At 45.4% G+C, this 20,213-nt stretch overlaps 1 protein-coding gene across 1 annotated transcript; it reads left to right on the forward strand.

Moving 5' to 3' along the window:
- Window positions 1-1,871: 1,871 nt before the first annotated feature.
- STING1 (stimulator of interferon response cGAMP interactor 1) lies at window positions 1,872-19,137 on the forward strand. The gene is made up of 7 exons (XM_063129705.1): window positions 1,872-1,945; window positions 5,464-5,708; window positions 7,025-7,208; window positions 8,995-9,103; window positions 11,503-11,741; window positions 15,531-15,717; window positions 18,941-19,137. The coding sequence occupies exons 2-7, from the start codon at window positions 5,464-5,466 to the stop codon at window positions 19,126-19,128; spliced, it is 1,152 nt and encodes a 383-aa protein (XP_062985775.1). The 5' UTR covers window positions 1,872-1,945; the 3' UTR covers window positions 19,129-19,137.
- The last annotated feature ends 1,076 nt before the right edge of the window (window positions 19,138-20,213 follow it).

A 20,213-nucleotide genomic window follows, 5' to 3' on the forward strand; every position in this document is an offset into this window, starting at 1 on the left:
AGTGGGTATCCCACAGACTTGACCAAAAAGAAAAAGTGATGGTCGATATCCCTGCAATGTATTCCCATGAAGACTAATGTAGACCACAGTATCTCTTCCTCTGCTTGGCTTATTTGATGGGTTTCTGCTTATTCCTAGTGTCACCTGCCTGCATGTCTGCTGAGATAAGCTTATTTATTTGAGATGCAGAAGACTGGTAAATCACACGCTGGGAGTTCCAAAATACTTATAATCCTGTTATTAGGCCAACTGAAACATCACAAAAAATGTGCTAGCCATCAGGCAAGATGTTACATGCATGCACACACGCGCACACACACACACACACAGACAGGTTGGGTTGTGTGGTGTGTAGACTTTCCAGACGTTAAAGTCAGACCATGTTTGCATGGTCAGAGCCTTAAGATGCTGGGAGCTGAATACATTGTCCCTGCTGTGAAACAAGTGGGAGCGCCAGCGCCCACCCACCCCTATCCCAGCTCCACCACACCACTGCTGTTCTCCAATGGAAAATATCTCCTGTCTGCAGGGCCAGGCAAAGCTGGTAATAGGGCCGGGCCAGATGGGAAATGTAGGCCTCATTTCATACTGCTCACTAAGTGTTTTTTTAATCAGTTCTAAATACATATGAACTAGAACGATTTATAAAACAGGTAATGGCAAGCACTTTTATTCAAGATGTATATAGGACATCAATCCTTCACATTCAGAAATGCGTTACGTAGGGTAGGGTGACCATATGAAAAGGAGGACAGGGCTCTTGTATCTTTAACTGTAATCGAGAAAAGGGAATTTCAGCAGGTGTCAATTGAAGAGGGTGAAATTCTCTCTACATCAACACAGTTAAAGCTGCAGAAGCCCTGCCCTCTTTTGTATCTGGCCACTCTACTATAGCTAGTGTAGCTTTAACTGTTGTGATGAAGAGGGCATTTCACCCACTTCAATTAACACCTGCTGCAATTCCCTTTTCTACATTACTGTTAAAGATACAGGAGCCCTGTCCTCCTTTTCATAGGGTCACCCTAACGTAGGGTGACCCTATGAAAAGGAGAACAGAGCTTCTGTATCTTTAACAGTTGTATTGAAAAGGGAATTTCAGCAGGTGTCATTTGTATATATGTGGAACCCGATGAAATTTCCTCATCATAACAGTTAAAGGTGCAGGTGACCTGCCCTCTTTTAAATCTGGTCACTCTAGTATAGCTCCTGCAACTTTAACTGCTGTGATGAAGAGGGAATTTCACCAGGTTCTCCATATCTACAAATCATACTTGCTGAAATTCCCTTTTCTATGCAACTATTAAAGATACAGGAGCCCTGTCTTCCTTTTCATATGGTCACCCTACTTTACGTGCTTTTCTTTAGGCAAATTCATCATCAACAATAGAAAAATCAAGCAACTTTGCCCAGGGGGACTTGGAGTAGGCCCCCTCAAAATCGTAGGCCCATGCCAACTGCCCCCCCCCTGCCCCCCCCTGCCCAGCCCTGCTTGTCTTGTACAGCTAGTCTCTTTGAGGGGGCGGGGGGGGGCTGCCCTTCGGAGTTGTACTCTCCCCTCCCCCTGCCTTTATTCTCTGTTTAATTGTACGGGTTAGCCTACTCCCTAATGGAGTACACTAATTGCCTGACACATTACACAAGAATCTTATGAGTCTGTGGAAATAGAACAGGAACCATTTGCTAGTTTTTCTTTCATTATCACATCAGAACCTTCCTTTTCCAGTAGAAACATGTATTGGAATAAACTCCACCCTTCTTCATTTCCCCTCTACAGAATCTCACGTCTGTCAGCTGGCAAATCAGAGCCCTTTTTTTACCACAACGAGCATCCGCTCCTGTTTTATGAAGCAGACGGGGCCCAGCCCAGACACCAGAGCAGCGGGCGGTGGGGGAGCAGCTTAAAAACACCGATTGCTCTCAGACACGTTCCTTTCAACAGGCTCAGGTGAGTATTGAGAGGAAGGTTGTCACATTAATTTCTTAGAAGGGTCACGGATAACTGGTAAGTGTTGATTCTTTGAAGGTCTGGAAAAGGTTTCCTCAAAAGTGAAACTGACTAAGCTCGAAGCTGCTTTCAAGTGCCTGATTGTGAAGAAGCGTTCCAGCAGAGAAACAGCAGGCTGATGGAGTTCACCCTATCAAGTAGAGCCACTGGCAACAAGGAGACTTAGGGCCAGTTGCATTCGGATTGATTTGATATGACAGGCAAGCCAGCGTTAGTTATCTGGGAGTGGATCTACTGATGAACAAACAACTTAGCTTTCTGTTTCAGGCTAAATGTCCACCATGGTGTCTGAGGAATGTTGCAGGGGCAATAAATTTGGGTGACCCTATGAAAAGGAGGACAGGGCTCCTGTATCTTTAAATGTGGAATTGAAAAGGGAATTTCAGCAGGTGTCATTTGTATATATGGGGAACCTGGGTGAATTTCCTCTTCATCACCACAGTTAAAGCTGCAGGTGCCCTGCCCTCTTTTAAATCTGGTCACTCTAGAATAGTTCCTGCAGCTTTGACTGTTGTGATGAAGAGGGAATTTCACCAGGTTCCCCATATATACAAATGACACCTGCTGAAATTCCCTTTTCAATACAACTGTTAAAGATACAGGAGCCCTGTCCTCCTTTTCATAGGGTCACCCTAAGTAAATAATGGAAAGTAAGAAAAAACTCAAAACCCTAAACACACCTGGGATGTAGAGAAAATATTTCTATAATATATTAAATGGTGTGAACTGTGGGGCAATATTGAGTGAAGGCTGGGGTACATAGTTCCTGAAACAAATAGAAATGAGGGGATCGCTGAAAGGGACTGTAGTAACATGCCCTTACAGTGCAATCCTGTACATACCTACTTGGAAGCAAGCCTCGTATTAAATTGTTTGGCAGCAGTAGTTACAAATGAGCTAGCTGTGACCCTTCCTTAATAAGGAATTGGCCACAGAAACGTCTTGGACTGACTACTATTGTAATTCAGTCTTACGTGGATCTATCCTTGAAGATACTTCAGCTGATCCTGTATTCTGCCCAGTTGCTGTCAAGGGAAAGATGTAGCAAATGAGATGGGGCTGGTGTTTATCGATTAGCTTTGAGGCTTAATCCAAGGTACTCTTTAAAGCCAAGATTTAAAGCCAATATGCTCTTTAAAATCAAGAAACTTAAAGGTATCTTCTGGGGTGGGAAGTGTACCTCTTCAAAGATATGTTTTCCTTTGCATGAGTAAAGAACATCTGGCTCATCATAGTAAAAAAAAAAAAAAAGGATTAACTTCCCCAAAGATTTAATGGATGCCTGAACAGATGGCTGTGCATTAATCTGTGCCCTCTCTTTTTGAAAGATAAAACAGTGTTATTGTGTGTTCAAAGTTCGCACAGTAATCACCAAGCAAGCTTTCAGTGGTCCCCTGCTCAAGCACGCCATAAGCAAGTGGAATACAATGGTGTGCAGTGCCATCACAGGGAAGGGAGCTGCTGCAGATATACTCATAACCACAACAGGATTTTTTAGGATTTTTTTAAAAAATCCCTCGTAAATGCTTTTCGTGGAAGTTTACAAGTGCGATGGATCGCTTTTCCTTTTCTTTGATCATGTGAAGCTGAGCATCTCCAAGTTTATAAAATAGAGCTCTGCTGGTTCCCTTCCTCAAGAGTAAATCCCATTGATTTCAACTACATTTACATCCAAGTCATACTAAAATCCCTTGCATGCTTACCTTTGAGTTAGGGTGACCCTATGAAAAGGAGGACAGGGCTCCTGTATCTTTAACAGTTGTATTGAAAAGGGAATTTCAGCAGGTGTCATTTGTATATATGGAGAACCTGGTGAAATTTCCTCTTCATAACAGTTAAAGTTGCAGGTGCCCTGCCCTCTTTTAAATCTGGTCACTCTAGTATAGCTCCTGCACCTTTAACTGTTGGGATGAAGAGGGAATTTCACCAGGTTCTCCATATATACAAATGACACCTGCTGAAATTCCCTTTTCAATACAACTGTTAAAGATACAGGAGCCCTGTCCTCCTTTTCATAGGGTCACCCTAAGTAAGTCTGTCTCTGTTCAATGGACATGAAAGTGCCCAGCACTCAATTCTCTAAGGAAACGGAGGGAGAAACCCCGGATGAAAACTGGATTTAAAAAAGGAGGTGTGATGGAGCCCTGTGTCAGGCAGCTCCCACATGGGGTGCTTCCAGAGGGAGGCTGCTAGCCCTATTACTCAGAAGGCCAGGCACTACACAACTACTCTGCCTCTTTTTCTTAAACAGAGTTTCTGTGGTAGGACAAAAAGACAGAAGAATTGGGGGGGGGGATGCAGGAGGGCTGTGAGGGGAAGATGAGGTTATCTGGACTTCCCGCATTTAATGATGGCGCATTGAAGCCTGGCCTGGAAGCAGCCCTGGCTGGAAGAATGGCTAAAAAGTCCTGAGTTAAGCTGTGCTCTGAAATACACTTACTACGTTCCATTGAAAGTGGACTCTTCACATTCAAATGTCAGCTCACATGTGACTGAAGGGCACTTCAGGGAGTCATTCTAGTGATGATGTTCACAGTCCTAAATAAGGGGCAACCAGGAACTGAGGAAGGGAAACAGAGGGGAAGACAGAAGAATGAAAGGTGGTCAGAAAAAGGGGGCACCAAAAGTAAATGGAATCCAGCTAGCCCATTTCTGCCCCAAACTCCAAATCTCAGAGCTATGCCAGTTGTAAGACTACAAGACAGGGAACCAAAAGGTGATGTGCTTTTCATGAGCTTATTTTCTGACATAGGATCTCTATGAGATCTTAAATCTGAGGATTTAGATTTAATTGGGGCCTTGCTAGACAAGGCTTTAGCCCAGTGCGAGCCCCGGGCTAATCCCTGTGTGTCCAGAGGGAAGTGGGCGGGCGGGCAGGGCATCGAACGTTGCAGCAGGGGAAATCGGGGGCAGAGGGAGCGGGGAACCCTTTTTTGTTTTAAACTACTTTCTCGTTGATGCACTCCTGCGCACATGGCCCCTTTAAACAAAAAAAATGGCCGACGTGACGGGGCTTTTCTTTACCCCATCGTGTGTTACATGTAGACAGGAGCGACAGACCATGCTACTTCTAGCATGGGCTGGCCTCTCTACAGGCCCGGATTCCCAGGTAGGTCTAGCAAAGCCCTTGGTGGCCTAATTTTGAGGTTTTGGGAGTGCTTGCAAGCAAGGTGCAGTTGCATGGCTTCATTCATAGACTTTTATTGCGCGGGGGGTCGGGGGTCGGGTCCAGGAGACAATGTCTTCCATTTGTAGCCCTCCCATGTGGTGGGGAGTCTGTTAAGGAAAAAAGGCGAAATAGCTTCACCATGCTTTTGATGGTTCATGCTAAGAGCCCTCTGCCTGGAAGCATGCTTGCTATGAGAAGAGACTGCTGAGCATCCAATTAATAGTGGACCACACTGAAATCTGAAGAAGCAGATGAAGGGAAATCTTTAGAAGGTTCTTATGTTTTGCAGATGCCTTATGAGGAGGATCAACCCAATGAAAAAACCTACGCTATTATCCCCAAACCTCGGGGAAATCGGGCTCAGCGTATGAGCTATGTCTTGCTTGCCCTGTGTGCCTTCATCCTGTATCTCATTGAACAAAACTTCAGTCACATACTCCGGTGCCTTATTGTCCATTTCACAGCCCTGCAGGCTGGATCACTGTTGAAGGGTATTTGCAACTTCGCAGAAGAAATGGATCATGTGACATCCAGGTGACCGAGCTTCCAGGAGAAGATGGGTGCTAGCAGGGTGTGGTGATGATCCTCAAGCAGACTTAAGGCTAGCTGATTGGAAGTACCATGGGCCAGTGATCAAACACTGCAAAAAGAAGAAACACCAACAGGCAGAGAACTTGCTGGATCTGAGAAAGCAAGGCATGACAGGCCTCGCTTGCCCAAAGAAGCATGTCATGGCTTCTCTCTCTTACCTTACAACCTTGAGGAGCAGCAAAGACAAAGTTTACCCGCTAGGAAAGAAGGGTTGGGGTCTGTCGGGGATGCTTTAGGGTGGATTCCTGCATTGAGCAGGGGGTTGGACTCGATGGCCTTGTAGGCCCCTTCCAACTCTGCTATTCTATGAGTGTGAGATGAACAAATGCCTTCTCAACCTGGTGCCTTCCAGATAGTTTAGATTTCAACTCCCCAAGAGCTCCCATCAGCCCCAGCCAGCATTGGCAATGGTCAGGACTGCTGTGAGATGTCATCCAAAACATCTGGAGGGCAGCAGGTTTGGGAAGGCTGTCACTGAGCTGAAAGCTCTGGTGTAACATGGCTTTCGTCAGTGGGGCCGCGCTCTTCCAACTTGAGTCCTGCTGTCTAGGACTCTGACTTTATGAAAAGGGCATTCTAGGTCCCTTGGACCCTGCTGCTGCTAGGTAATGTAGGCTTCCCTACTGCTTACCAGTACTTGCTGACCTGCTGTCGTGTGGATGTTTAGCATGTGGAGAAGAAGCACACAGGGGACCGAGATGTTTGGCACTAAGGCATGGTTGTGATAAGCAAAGATGTTTGTATCATCTGCACAGCCAGGGCCAGGCAAAGCTAGTAGTAGGCCCAGGCCAGATGGGAAATGTAGGCCCCATTTCAAACTGCTCATTAAGTATTTTTTAATCAGTTCTAAATACATATGAACTAGAACGATTTATTAAAAAAGGTAATGGCAAGCACTTTTATTCAAGTTGTATATAAGACATACAACTACTCTGTACAGCACCATGTACATTGATGGTGCTATATAAATAAATAAATAAATAAATAAATAATAATAATAATAATAATAATAATAATACATCACTTCTCATTCAGAAATGCTTTACGTGCGTTTCTTTGGGCAAATTCATCATCAACAGAAAAATCAAGCAACTTTGCCCAGGGGGACTTGGAGTAGGACCCCTCAAAATCATAGGCCCATGCCAACTGGCCCCACTGCCACCCCCCGCCCCCACTGCCCAGCCCTGTTCACAGCATGGAGAGCTGTATCGAGGGTTCTTGTCGTGCTGTTCTTTCATGCCCATCTCTCTTTCCTACAGGTATCATGGGAGCTACGGAAGGGCCCTGAGCGCCTGCCTGGACTTACGCAGACACGCTCTCTGCTTTGTGTTCTTGTGTGGGGTGGCCTACTTTTTGTGCCTCGAAGAAACTGGCCTGCCAGTGTATTTGAACCTGACCCTTATGAGCCTTTGCCAGCTTTTGAGCATTATCTTTGGCATTCAGGTAGGAGCCGAGCCAGGGATCCACACTAAATAGCAATTTGAAAGTGGGTGTACTTCTGCTTAGCGTAAACTGCTTTGAGTTTTGTGAGAAAGGCTTTCAGTTTTGTGGGAATGCAGTATTAAAATGTTAAAAGTAAGAAAAAATGTTACTTTTCACAGGCATCCTATAGTACATGAATGTGCTTTGTGGCCCAATCCAAGGTGCTAGTTTTAACCTATAAAGCTTTGCATGGCCTGGGATCGTTAGACCTTAAGCCAGGGTGGGTAACTTCAATGGATCTGGAGGCCACTTTTGATACCCACTCCCAGGGCCGGTGCCAGACTATTTTGCGCCCTAGGCAAGGTGAGCTACTTTCACCCACCCATCCAAAAAATGCCAACTTTGATTTTTAAGAACAGATGTTTCCTGGAAAAAAATAAGAAGCACAAAACTTGAAACTGCTAAATTTATATTAAAGTGCAAGAAATACGTCATGCCAATTACAGCAAACAAATTGGAAAGGAATGTCTATGGGTCTAAAATGCATTATTTAATAGGAATATCACCTCCAAATCATCCCCCCCCATTCACACACGCGTGCACACACACACACACTCAGCATCACTCACTCCAAACAAACACATGCATGAACACATGCATTCACTCAAAGACCCCATGCACCCCATTCAAGTTCCGGAAGTCCAAACGTGGAGCTGCCCCCCACCCCACCCCAGAGTCCCTGGCTTCGCTTCAGTGGACAAGATGGCGCCCTACGCCCGTCCAGCCAAAGCAAAGCCAGGGCCACCGGGGTGGGGCGGCAGCTCCACGTTTGGGCTTCCGGGTGGCCAACAACGCCCGTGAGTGCTGCACTGCACCCAGTGCCCCTCTTAGCTTGGCGCTCTAGGCAGCCACCTGAGTGGCCTCTATGGTAGCACCAGACCTGCCTGCCCACCCCTGCACTCCTGCTACTGCCATACAGTCTACACACACACAGAGCTGCGAAGCATTTGGAGATTGGCATGAGGGGATGGAAGGAGCTTGGGCCCTTCCCTGAGGGCAACAGGTAAGCACTTTCCATCCCCTCGAGCCAATCTCCACACGGATCACAGGGCAGGATGTGTGAAGGGATGTGGACGTCCCTGGGAACATGTGGAGAACCCCCAATCGCTCCACTCCACCAAGGGACAAGATGATTGATGGCTGCCGAAGCACTTCCTGGGAGGGGATTATTTCCCCTGTTGATAGAGGTGCATTGGGCAAGAGCGCTCAATGAATGAATGAATGAATGAATGAATACCTTTATTGAATAAGTCTACTGACCATTTCAAAAAATCACTGCCACTTTTGTCTGGCAACTCTGTAGACGTGGGGAAAACACCACAGAGCCCACCACACGACACGCAACACAACGGTTGTGCAGGAGCTGTCCTCTGCACAGCATTGATATTCTGCGTGGAGTGTTTTAAAAAAACATGGAGTTTTCCCGCCAGACAACACATTTCTCAACAGCGGTGTAAAAACTCCACCGTGGAGTTCTGAAACCACTTTTGAGAAATGTGCTGTCTGAGCTGTGTCTTCATGTGACCTACCTTGTGCCCTCCGAAGCTAGCTTGCTGCCCTTAGATGTGGTGGAGGACGCTTTCATATTGCCAGGACTGAAGTAAGATTTCAGTCAGCCTTTGTGCATGGTGGAATGGGAAGAGCGCCTTTGCCTCAAGCAGAAAAATGTCTTACGCCAGCCCTGGAAGCCAGCTGCAATTTGCTTTGGAAAACATCTGATTACAGCTTTTATTCCTTCTATATGCAGCATCCCTCAGCCGCAGAGATTTCTGAAATACATGAACAAAACAACTGCAATGTAGCACAAGGACTTGCCTGGTCATACTATATTGGGTATTTAAAAGTCATTTTGCCTTGTAAGTAGTCATTTGTAAGTGAGTCTCATCTATTAGCTAGTAATATAAAATGACTTATAATGTCTAAAATTCTACAGCAGAAAGTCAGATTTCAGGATATTTTTCCTGCTAGAGCATCTACCCTCTTCATGTGTGACAAAGTCCTTAAAAGACTGATTAATTAGGAGTAGAGTAATTCACTGAATTCCCAGTTCACATGTAGCTCTTTGCTTCTATTCTGCACCCACCCCCCAGTTTAGAAACCATGAGTTAAAACTCTGAGTTGTTTCTCCCTCTTCTGGGTTCGCATGTCATGGAAACTGGAAAAAAAGTGGAAGTGGCTAGCAGTCAGGTGACAGGATGCTCGTTTGCTCCCACATGGCCCCAACTACCCATGAGTTAAGCAGCCGCATGGTTAGTCCCTACGTGTGAAGTAGGTCATGCCCCTTTATTCCCATTAAATCCCCTCCCATAAGGACTCTTCTAGCTTCAAAGAGCTCAGAACCCTTAAAAGTGAATAGCCTCCTGTGGAGGGGGGAGGAGTTAGAATGCGGGTGGGGGGGGGTTGCCTCTTGGTGCATGTCCAATGGCCATAATCCATCTTCCCCAGAATACTGTAAACAGTTTGGGACTCAAGCAGGCCAACCCCCTTTGACACTTCTTGTTCCCATTCGATGGCTTCTGGAAGGCGGTGAACCAGTTAGGGAAGAATTTCTTTTCTTTCTTAAAAAATCTACAGGGGAGGCTGGGTGAGTTTCATGTTTGTTGTCCTTTTTCTGCCAGGCAAGGATGTTTTTATTCATACAAGCTTTTGGCTTGGTTGATTGCAGTAGGTTATAGGTGGGAGATGCTATTTATTTCTTGTTATGGATGTGTTTTTAATTAATTTCCTTTCATATTTTAATTATATTTGAGTATTTTAACACCTTTGGCAGGTACATGATAGACATGGGATCACCAGCTCTATAGGTTGGGGGACATCAAGGAATTGTGTGGTGATCAACAATTGTTAAGTTCTCCCCATAAGTAGTGAGAAACCTCTGAGCTCTGGGGCAAGATGATCCTCTTGAGGCCCTGAAACTTAGCAATCAGTCTAACCCTCAATCCTCCCAGAGTGCAGGACACGGAATAACAGGCTCAAGTTAAAGGAAGCCAGATTCCAGCTGGACATCAGGAAAAACTTCCTGACTGTTAGAGCAGTACAACAATGGAATCAGTTACCTAGGGAGGTTGTGGGCTCTCCCACACTAGAGGCCTTCAAGAGGCAGTTGGACAAGCATCTGTCATGGATGCTTTAGGGTGGATTCCTGCATTGAGCAGGGGGTTGGACTCGATGGCCTTGTAGGCCCCTTCCAGCTCTGCTATTCATGATTCTACCTCCCCATGTGATATGGGAAAGTTGGAAGGGGGCTTGAGATCAGGGTTTATATGCCTAATAACTCACACCCTGAATTCTAATTTTACTTTTCTTCCTTCCCAGATACTTTAAGATGATGATCTCCACAGTTTATAGAGTTCTTACAGGGGTGATTATTCTCCAGCCTCAAAACAGGAGCCTCGTAATGCTAACCAGGGCTTAAATAGTGGGCAAGGTTTCAGGAAAGGGGAACAAAAACAGCCCCTTCCCCTCACACTTCTGAAGCACTCGCCTGTTGTGCTACAGTTTCAGAGATGCTGCCAGCTCCAAACCTTGAACATTTTATTGGTATTATAGCCAGCTAGAGGGAATGTGTTGTGGTGGGAAGCATCTGAGCTCCTTAGAACAGCGTTTCCCAAACTGGTTCCCACCAGATGTGTTAGACTACGAGCTTCATCCCATGTACCTGTTTCCCTCGAATTATCCCCTACAGCGCTAAGCTATCGCTGTTGCTGTTGTTGCTACCGGGTGGCTAGATCCTTTGCATACCAGGAAATGGGTTTAAGGGGGGAAATGTAAAAAAAATCATTAAAAAATCAACGGATGACCCAATCTGATTCAAATTTGGTATGCTTAAAGCTCTCCTTAATATCTATTACTGTGCCAGTTTTTATCTTTAGCTTTAAAGCTTACACAGTGCGCCCCAGTGACCGCTCATAAAACAACAAATGATACGCTCGAAAACTAGTACCCAAATATTGCACTTCTTTTGGTTAAGAAGCGCAATTAAAGCAGGGTGCATGGGAGTACTTCACATTCCCACCCAGCATTTGGAAGGCACCAAGTTTGGAAAAGCTTATTTAGACGAAGGAGATGGTACAAATGTAACCTGAAATTCTCAGGATTTGGCACTGTTTGTCAGATACCCCACATTATATTTATTTTTTCGGCAACAAAACTCAATGTTTACAGATGCTTGGCAAACTACCACCCCTGGTTGTAATTAAAATATTGACTGACAGTGCACCCCAATTGTCTTTCCTCAATGCATTTTGCTTTGAAGCCCTGAAAGACTTGATCAGTGATTTCAACAGAAGTCATGGCGAGTTGCTGACATGCAAGAAGACTTGGAAATTGCACATTCTGATTCCCCTAAGCTGTGATGTGTATGATGACCTGCAGAAAGTTGACAGTCATATTCAGTTCATAAACAACCTCCCTGAACTGAGAGTGGATCGTGCTGGTGTTAAACAAAGAAGCTACAAAAATAGTGTCTATGGAATATTGGGTGAAGACCAAAAGGTATGTTTCTCAATATTTACCTCCAGTGGTACAGCTAGATAACTTTAGACCATGGACTCATGGGGAAGGGGGCACTGAGACAGCCTCGTGTATTCCTTCAGTTGTGAAATATGCAACAACCATTTCTCTACCCACCACCACTGTCATTCCATGTTTTACAACGTTCTGCATTCTGTATATGTTAGAATGTTCGCTAACCCGGTGTGGTTGAGAGGAATACATTGAGTATTTTAAGCTCACTATGGGGGAATCCGCACATCGTTCTGAGATCGCTTCTAAGCGACCCCAGTGCGGCGTGAAAGCGATCGTGTAACTGGCCTTTGGAAGAGCCGACGAAGAGACGTCCTTCCCGCCGCCCCCCGCCACCTGCAGACCTCCTCGCCGACCGGCGAGGAGAGCTCAGCTGAAGAAGGCGGGGTTGAGGGCGGAAGAAGCTCTTCCCCCGAGCTCTCCGTCCCAGCCAGCGAGGAGGTCTGCGGGTGGCGGCGGCGGCGGGAAGGACGTCTCTTCGTCGGCTCTTCCAAAGGCCAGTTACACGATCGCTTTCACACCGCACTGGGGTCGCTTAGAAGCGATCTCGGAACGACATGCGGATTCCCTCTATAATTATAGCACCACAATGACTACAGGAATAAAACGGAGTTTTCTTCTACTACCTTGATGCCCTCATCACCTACCACTTTCTGGGGATAATGGGGGTGGGGGATGGGTTGCAGGACCTTGGATTTTGCACCATTGTCCACCTCCTTCAATTCAGTTCTCAAAAAATAAATAAATCATTCCTTAATCAAGATCCCTAGAGTGTGTGTGTGTGTGTGAATGAAAGCTGAATTTCTCAGGATTCCACATTCCATGCCAGACATCATATTCTGAAAGGAGAATTTGTTGTGTTGCTATTTTAAAAGGGTATAACAAAATAAGCAATTGTTTGACCCTTAGGGTTAAAAACTGGGGCCGGAAGGTGAGGGGGGAGCTTTAGAACTTCACATATTACTGGAATAATTTTTGTGAACCGCCCAGAGAGCTTCGGCTATTGGGCGGTATAAAAATGTAATAAATAAATAAATAAATAAATGAAAAGCTGGATCCCTTTCCTGAAATGTTTTTAAAGGTACTTCTGTGCTTTTGTTTTCATTATTATTGATGTTCCACACATAGCCTCCTCAGGACAGAGAATTCCATCGTGATCAGGATGTTGCCTAGGCTGCCAGTTCTTCAGGTGGGGTGGGGTGGGGTGGGGTGCAAGAGCTCCCCTCTGCCGTTTCCCAGGCTCTCCCACCTGCCTATTTGAAGCAGTGTTCTTTTGAACACCTCTCCCCTCTCTGTGCAAACCTACTGATTTTCCTGCCTGTAGGGAATTGAGGCCCCCTTGCCTCGATTCTCACTTCCGGGTTGGCCTGCGGCTTGGAGTGTCCCAGGCTACAACTGAGCCAGGTTGGCACTGCTGTGACATGGGGCTGGCAAGTGAGCTGGTGCTCATATGGCACTCTGCTACCAGAGACCAGAGTGAACCTAAGGGACTATTTAGCTTTTGTCACGGCTTTGTCCCCTAGTCTTCCTCTATTTGTCTTTATCTGCTGTTTGCTGCTCCTGCTGGCTCTTTTATTGTTTTCTGTTATTACTGAGGGTTTGTTTGATTTTTTTACATTTCTCCCTGATCCAGCTGTACTCATGTGTAAAAAGTCATTAATGTATATCTGATTGTGCAAAAATGTGGGTAGTAGTGAACATGTGAAAGAGTATCAAAATGTACCTCCCACTCAGAACATTGCAATGTGGCTAGACTGCATTCTCTTACTTAGGTGTATGCTGGGGTGTGCATTTGAGTGGACATCTGATTTATGCCTTCAATCCAGAAAGCAATACATACACACATATGGGAATACACATGCTTAAGCTGTTTATATGCATGGATCTCTCCAGCTAGGTTAGGGAGAATGCCTTTTGAGGTTGTTGTCGTTGTTGTCCTTCTTTTCTTGCTGGGTTTTCCTTCTAGTTTGCTCCCTTTGTTCCTTCCTTTTTTATTTGCTGTTTTACTTGCCTTTACTTTCTTCTTCTATGGGCCTGACCCTTCATTATAACTCAGATTTTCCTTAGTTTTAAAGGAATTTGTGCTAAATTGGTGCATAATCTAGCCAAAGGTAAGCATTTTTAAGTTTCATCGATATAATCAAGAAATCAGCATGCATTGCAGGCATCCAAATACAAAGCTATCAGCACATGTATGATAGACTAAGAACTTTATCACACCAGAGTTATACTGTGCAATAACTGCAAATTGCATGCAAAGGACTCCGAAGTTTTCCAGTTTATAATCTGCTTTGACTGTGAAGTACTCCCATGCATCCTGCTCACATCTGCATAAGTTTTAAAGATAAAGACATCAAAATTGGCACAGTAATAGATATTAAGGGGGGCTTTAAGCATACCAAATTTGAATCGGATTGGGTCGTCCGTTGATTTTTTAATGATTTTTTTTACATTTCCCCCCTTAAACCTTTTTCCTGGTATGCAAAGGATCTTAGGAGCGCTGCCGCCCAGGGTTTGATTTAGCAACAACAACGGCGACAGCTTAGCGCTGTAGGGTATACCTGTTTTGAGGGAAACAGGTATGTGGGATGAAGCTATAACAGTGTAATTCTGTGCATGTCTACTCAGAGGTAAGCTCCATTGAGTTCAATGTAGCTTACTCCCAGGTAAGCATGTATAGAATTGCAGCCTAAGTCATCTTTACCTAGACAGAAAAGAGCTGATAAACTAGCCAAAGCTGCTAATAAAAAGGTTGTAGCCACAGTTGCTAAGTTCCCACCATCAACCTTTCTAGTGATTTTGATAGATGATAATTAGCATGGGAGACAAGATCAATCTTTTCAGGCAATAAGTTAAATTCCTTTGCATCCCTATGTATTTCTCCTATTTATTTATTTATTACATTTATATACCGCCCCATAGCCAAAGCTCTCTCAATCAATATAGTTTACAACAGCCTTCCCTATCCTGGTACCCTCTCCCTGGGAATGTTGGGAGTTACAGTTCAACAAATCTGACGGGCAGCAGGTTGGGAAGTCTGGCTTTACAATGACAAGCCTAGAAGATCTAGGTTGATCAAATAGGTCCAGGGAGGGTTTCTTAAGCAGTTATTTCTCATAACCATCTCTCTCAAATGGATGTATATTCATAATCTTTGGGTAATTCCTACTAGTCAGTCTCCCACAGAATTAGCCCTGATGCGTAAGGCACACATGTGCTACACCGAACCTCTCCTGTCCACATATTTAGGCAACAACAGCTGAAACGTACACAACCTAAAATGGCAGACAGGCACACTGAATACCTCTGCATGACGGAGACAAAGTGAATGAGGAGAGGAGGCAATGCAATAGTCTTTCCCTGTGCTCTAGGTGTTCTATCTATATCAGCCTTCTCCAACCTTAATGCCTTCCAGGTGTGTTGAACTACAACTCCTATAATTCTATTGGCCATAGTCACTGGGGTGATGGGAGTTGTAGTCAAACACTTCTGGAGAGCACCAGGTTGAATGCTATGCTAGATTTTGCAGATAGATGGTTCCTGTAGGAGTCCAGCTCCAAGCCACATCCCAGAGTGATTTCCTGCTGGCCATGTAAAGCTTCTCTCCTTCAGTACTACATTTTGGATATTTAACCCAATTTGCCTGCTGTAGGTTAAAAAAAAAGCAGGGAGAGAGGAGCTTGGGGGTTGATTTCACTGGGAATCAAGATGAATCGGAGCAATTTGTTGATCGGCCTTCCCCTTTCTCCATTCCTCTAGATGAATTATTGTGTTTTAGAGTATGCCACCCCTCTAAAGTCCCTCTATGCCATGTCCCAAGATGAAAATGCTGGCTTCAGCAGTCAAGACCGTCTGGAACAAGCCAAGCTTTTCTGCAGAACACTGGAAGAAATCTTACAGAAATCTAAAGAGTGTTCTGACTGCTACCGGCTCATTGTGTATGATGGTAAGGAGTGGGGTGACCATCCAGCTCTTCGTTTTGGGGGTGGGGAGGGCAGTGGGGTTCAATTGGCCTCCACAGAGAGTTCCGCATCATTTCAGTGTAGCTTAAAAGGGGCACTGAACCTAATGTGCTATAAGAAGAAGGGAGCTTAGAAGGCGCTGCATCTAGGTTCTTAGGTTTCCTTGTCCCTGGCTTTAGAAGGAGTCATATTCTGTTCTTATCTCAGGGTAGTGATTCGTACCCCCATCCAGAGATCCTTACATGCAGCAGCAGACAGTATGAATTCAGTTGCATGCATAGCTTTAGCAATCTAAACCATCTTACTCCAGTGCCCTCAAAATCTCTTTTATAGCTAGTTCGGACCCCATACACTCTTCACTTTAGAATGGAATGGAATGGAATGGAAGTTTACTTTAAATCACTTTATACTTTCTTGCGCTGAATGTCATTTGACAGCTCATAGTCAATTCATCCAGTTTAGACAAATCCTTTTGGAGTTCTTTCCAATCATTGTTGAATGGAGCACCCAAATATACATAGGTACAGGCTGAGTTCAGACAACACATTTCTCAACAGTGGTTTTAGAACTCCATGGTGAAATTTTTACACCACCATTGTCTGGCAGGGAAACACCATACAACAGTGGAGGGTTAGTTTGTTTTTTAAAACACTCCATGAAGAATATCCATGCTGTGCAGAGGAGAGTTCCTGCACAACCATTGTGTTGCCTGTTGTGTGGTGGGCTCCATGGAGTTTTCCGTTGCATTGTAGTGACTTTTTCCACTGGCTACAGAGTTCACTGGCAAGAGCAGTGAAAGGAGCGAGTGCCGCTTTAGGAGAGCTGTCTGGATTGGGTTTTTTGGCAGCAGTGGCTGATGGGATAACCATTGGGAGTACTGGGGGAGGACAGAGGAACTGTCAATCAAATGCCATGTTGAATTTTACACAACTCCTCAGCAGCCCACAGTCACACAATGGTGGAGTTAGAACATGCTGTGTTGGGAGGACCTCCTAAAAACTCAACCGTTGAGTGGAGTTTTCACACTGCATTGACTAATGTGTTGTCTGAACTGAGCCACAGTGTAGGATTTCCTCATTGGATAATCATTGACAGTTTATCCTTCCCAGTCTTTCCTCACCTAATAAGGAAGGTATGGGGAAAATAGTTTTTCCATAGAATTCTGTAAAATATCTTCTTAAACAAATAAATACTTTTCTCTTGAGTGAGAATGATGCCTCTCTGAGAAGACAGTATGTAGTCTCTTCCTCTTGTGCTGAGATGCTTCCAAATATATGTCAGCATATTTACTAAGACCCACTTTTTAAATGGTAGGTTCTTTTTCTGTAGAGCAGCTAATCACTGAACAGCATTAAATAGTTTTCTATATATATATTAGTTGAAGAAAAAGTTTTGATTATTACTTGGTTACTTATATTGACATATTTTAGTCTTGCCTTCAGGGCTCTTTAATGAACAGGCACACCCTCCTGCCTTCCGTTCAGGGTGGAGCCACCTGGAAGGTGCCTTGTGTATCATTTACACATGAGTAACTGCCACCACTACAATAGATATCCTAAATCTGGACACATGAAAATCAGTTCTGCAGGGGGGTGGGTTGTGGCAGTGGGGAGAGGCAGACCTGAATCAGTACTGGCCCCTTTCCATTACTTAAGTATTTAACATTAGATGAAGTAGTCAGCTGTGGGTGAGATCATCCGAGTAAGAAAAATGGAAGATTGCACAATAATAAGATAAACAATAAGTGCATCTTTTTACCCCAGGCAAACAAAGACAGAAACAAAACCATGCGACTGTGTTTCCAAGAAGAGCTATAACTGACAGATGAAGGAAGGGGAAACAGCCATTCAGACTCTGGGTCTTGCCAGATCTGCCATGTATGCAGGATGACAGTACTTAGCACCTGGCTACTCAGGGAAATAGCTTTTAGGAAAGTATTTGTTCTTAAGCTGAGCATCTCAGAAGATGAATATTTAGCACTTTGCCGTTTAGAGGATCTAGGGAAAGAGGTGTGAATTTGGAAAGATCCCTTTCTGTGTATTTAAGAGTAGGAAAGAGGGGGAGAGGAAGGAGAGAGAGAGACACTTGCAACAGGTCTTAGTCCTTTCTTTAGAGAGTGTCTAGCAAAAGAAATAAATATTTGTAGAAAGCGTTGAGCTTTGTAATTGTTACAGCCTCCATTAGTAAGAAGAAAGCATCCTTCCTTATCAGAGATCATAACTGCAAAATTCAAAGTGAGACCAGGGCCAGATCTACACTAAACAGGATATAGCACTATGAAAGCGGTATATGGCATGTGTCAATGGCCCCCAACCATTGTTAGTGCACTTCAATACTGCTACAAAGCAGTAGTGTGGCTCCTGCCTCTTATATACTGCTTTCATAGTGCTATATCCTGCTTGGTGTCGATCTGGCCCAGGACTGATTCCCATAATACTGCTTTTTTTAAAAAAAAAATGTTGAGGAGTGGAAAATATGGCCTTGATGGTTTTAGTAAAACATTAAAATACCTTTTGTTTTTCAGATTAAGGATTGTTTGCTATGGCAACATTTTGCATCTCACCCCTCCTGGTGCCACCACTCCCCTAAGTTAATGAGACTTTTTAACATAGAAAAGTAAACATCATGTAAGATGTTATGCTATAGGTCCAAACCCGTGCTATAGGTCCAAATGAGATATCTACATAGCTCCCAAATGTGATTGCTGGTGTAGTTGCGCATGTCTGCAGGAATGATGTTAGTGGTACATCACCCTTTACAATGTGCTCTAAGGTTTCAAATGTGTAATATTCTAACAGTGCAGTTTTGGTTTTTATCTTATGACTAGTGGTCTGAACAAAGAAATATGTATCTCTCTCTTTTTTAAGTACTTTGCAAAGCCTCCTCTCGCATTTTTCTTGATTGAAACAAGAGAACGTGGTGCAAGCATTGCCTTTAACAGATGCTTTATCTTCTTTGACAAGCAGTCTTCCATATATTCTACAGAGACCTTATAAAACTCCCATGCTCTCTTTTTTCATGCGGTCCTGTCTTCTAACAGGCAGCTTCAAGAATCAGGATGGTGACAGACAAAAAGAAAGAGGTTAAATATATATATATATACTGTGTGCTGATGCAACTGTGAGTGGGCATTTGCCAGTTGTCCCCAGAGTTTCACATTCTCTTCAGAAAAGACCAATAAAGTGGTATCTGATTTTGTTTTTCCAGATTCAGAAAACAACGACACGCACTGTTTATCCAAGGCTCTCTTAGGACACATAAGGCAGCAGCACCAGGAGGAGTATAATGTGCATGAAAGGCTGCAAGGCTGCATAGAGTCAGAGAACTTACCATCTAACGGGACCCAGCTCCTGCTAAGTGGGTCAGATCAACCCCAACCTTTGCATAGTTTTTAGGGATGTGCTCCGCTTCTCTTCGGTTCAGAGAAGCAGGAGCGAGGCGGCCTAATTCGCCTCCGGAAAAGGCGGAGGCGAAGAGAGTCAGGGGGGCTGCGGATCGAGGCGAAGAGGATCGCCTCAATCCGGAGCTTCACCTGCAGGTAAGTGGGGGGGGAGGGGGACTAATCTTGCGGCGGCAGCACCAGGTAAGGGAGCAGGGAGGAGGGACGCTTACCTTCCTCCGTCACAGGCTTCAATTGAGGCCCTGGTTGAAGCCGGAAGTGAAGGCCGAGGCCTCTTCCGGCTTCAACCGGGGCCTCAATTGAAGCCCGCGACGGAGGAAGGTAAGGGGGCGGGGGCGGGGGCCTGGCCTACCTGGCGCTGCCAGCGCCGCCATCCATGCAGCAGCAGCAGCGCCAGGTAAGGGAGCAGGGAGGAGGGGCGCTTACCTTCCTCTGTTGCGGGCTTCAATTGAGGCCCAGGTTGAAGCCGGAAGTGAAGGCCGAGGCCTCTTCCGGCTTCAACCGGGGCCTCAATTGAAGCCCGCGACGGAGGAAGGTAAGGGGGCGGGGGCCTGGCCTACCTGGCGCCACCGGCGGCGCCATACATGCGGCGGCAGCGCCAGGTAAGGGAGCAAGGAGGAGGGACGCTTACCTTCCTCCGTTGCGGGCTTCAAATGAGGCCCCAGTTGAAGCCAGAAGTGAAGGCCAAGGCCTCTTCCAGCTTCAACCAGGGCCTCAATTGAAGCCCGTGATGGAGGAAGGTAAGGGGGCAGGGTGGGTGGGTGGCTTATCTTGCACTGCTTGCACCGCTGGCACCGCCGCCGTCCATATAGTGACGGCGGCGAAGCCGGATCTCGCTCTGCAGAGCGGAGCGGGAGACGGGCGGAGCGGCGCGAAGAGGATCGGGCCCAATCCGGATTTTCCGGATCGGGCCACGAAGCGGATTGGGGGGTCCATGCACGCCCCCAATAGTTATGGCTACTGAAATAGTGGGAGTCCTTTGCACTCATCTCACATCTCCATGACCCTCCTCCTGGAAATTAGGATTGCTTCCACGGAATGAAGGCTAACAGTACTAAATTTTAATCTGCGAAGACAGAG

This window comes from Elgaria multicarinata, chromosome 7 (assembly GCF_023053635.1).
Source record: "Elgaria multicarinata webbii isolate HBS135686 ecotype San Diego chromosome 7, rElgMul1.1.pri, whole genome shotgun sequence".
Classification (NCBI taxonomy): domain Eukaryota; kingdom Metazoa; phylum Chordata; class Lepidosauria; order Squamata; family Anguidae; genus Elgaria; species Elgaria multicarinata.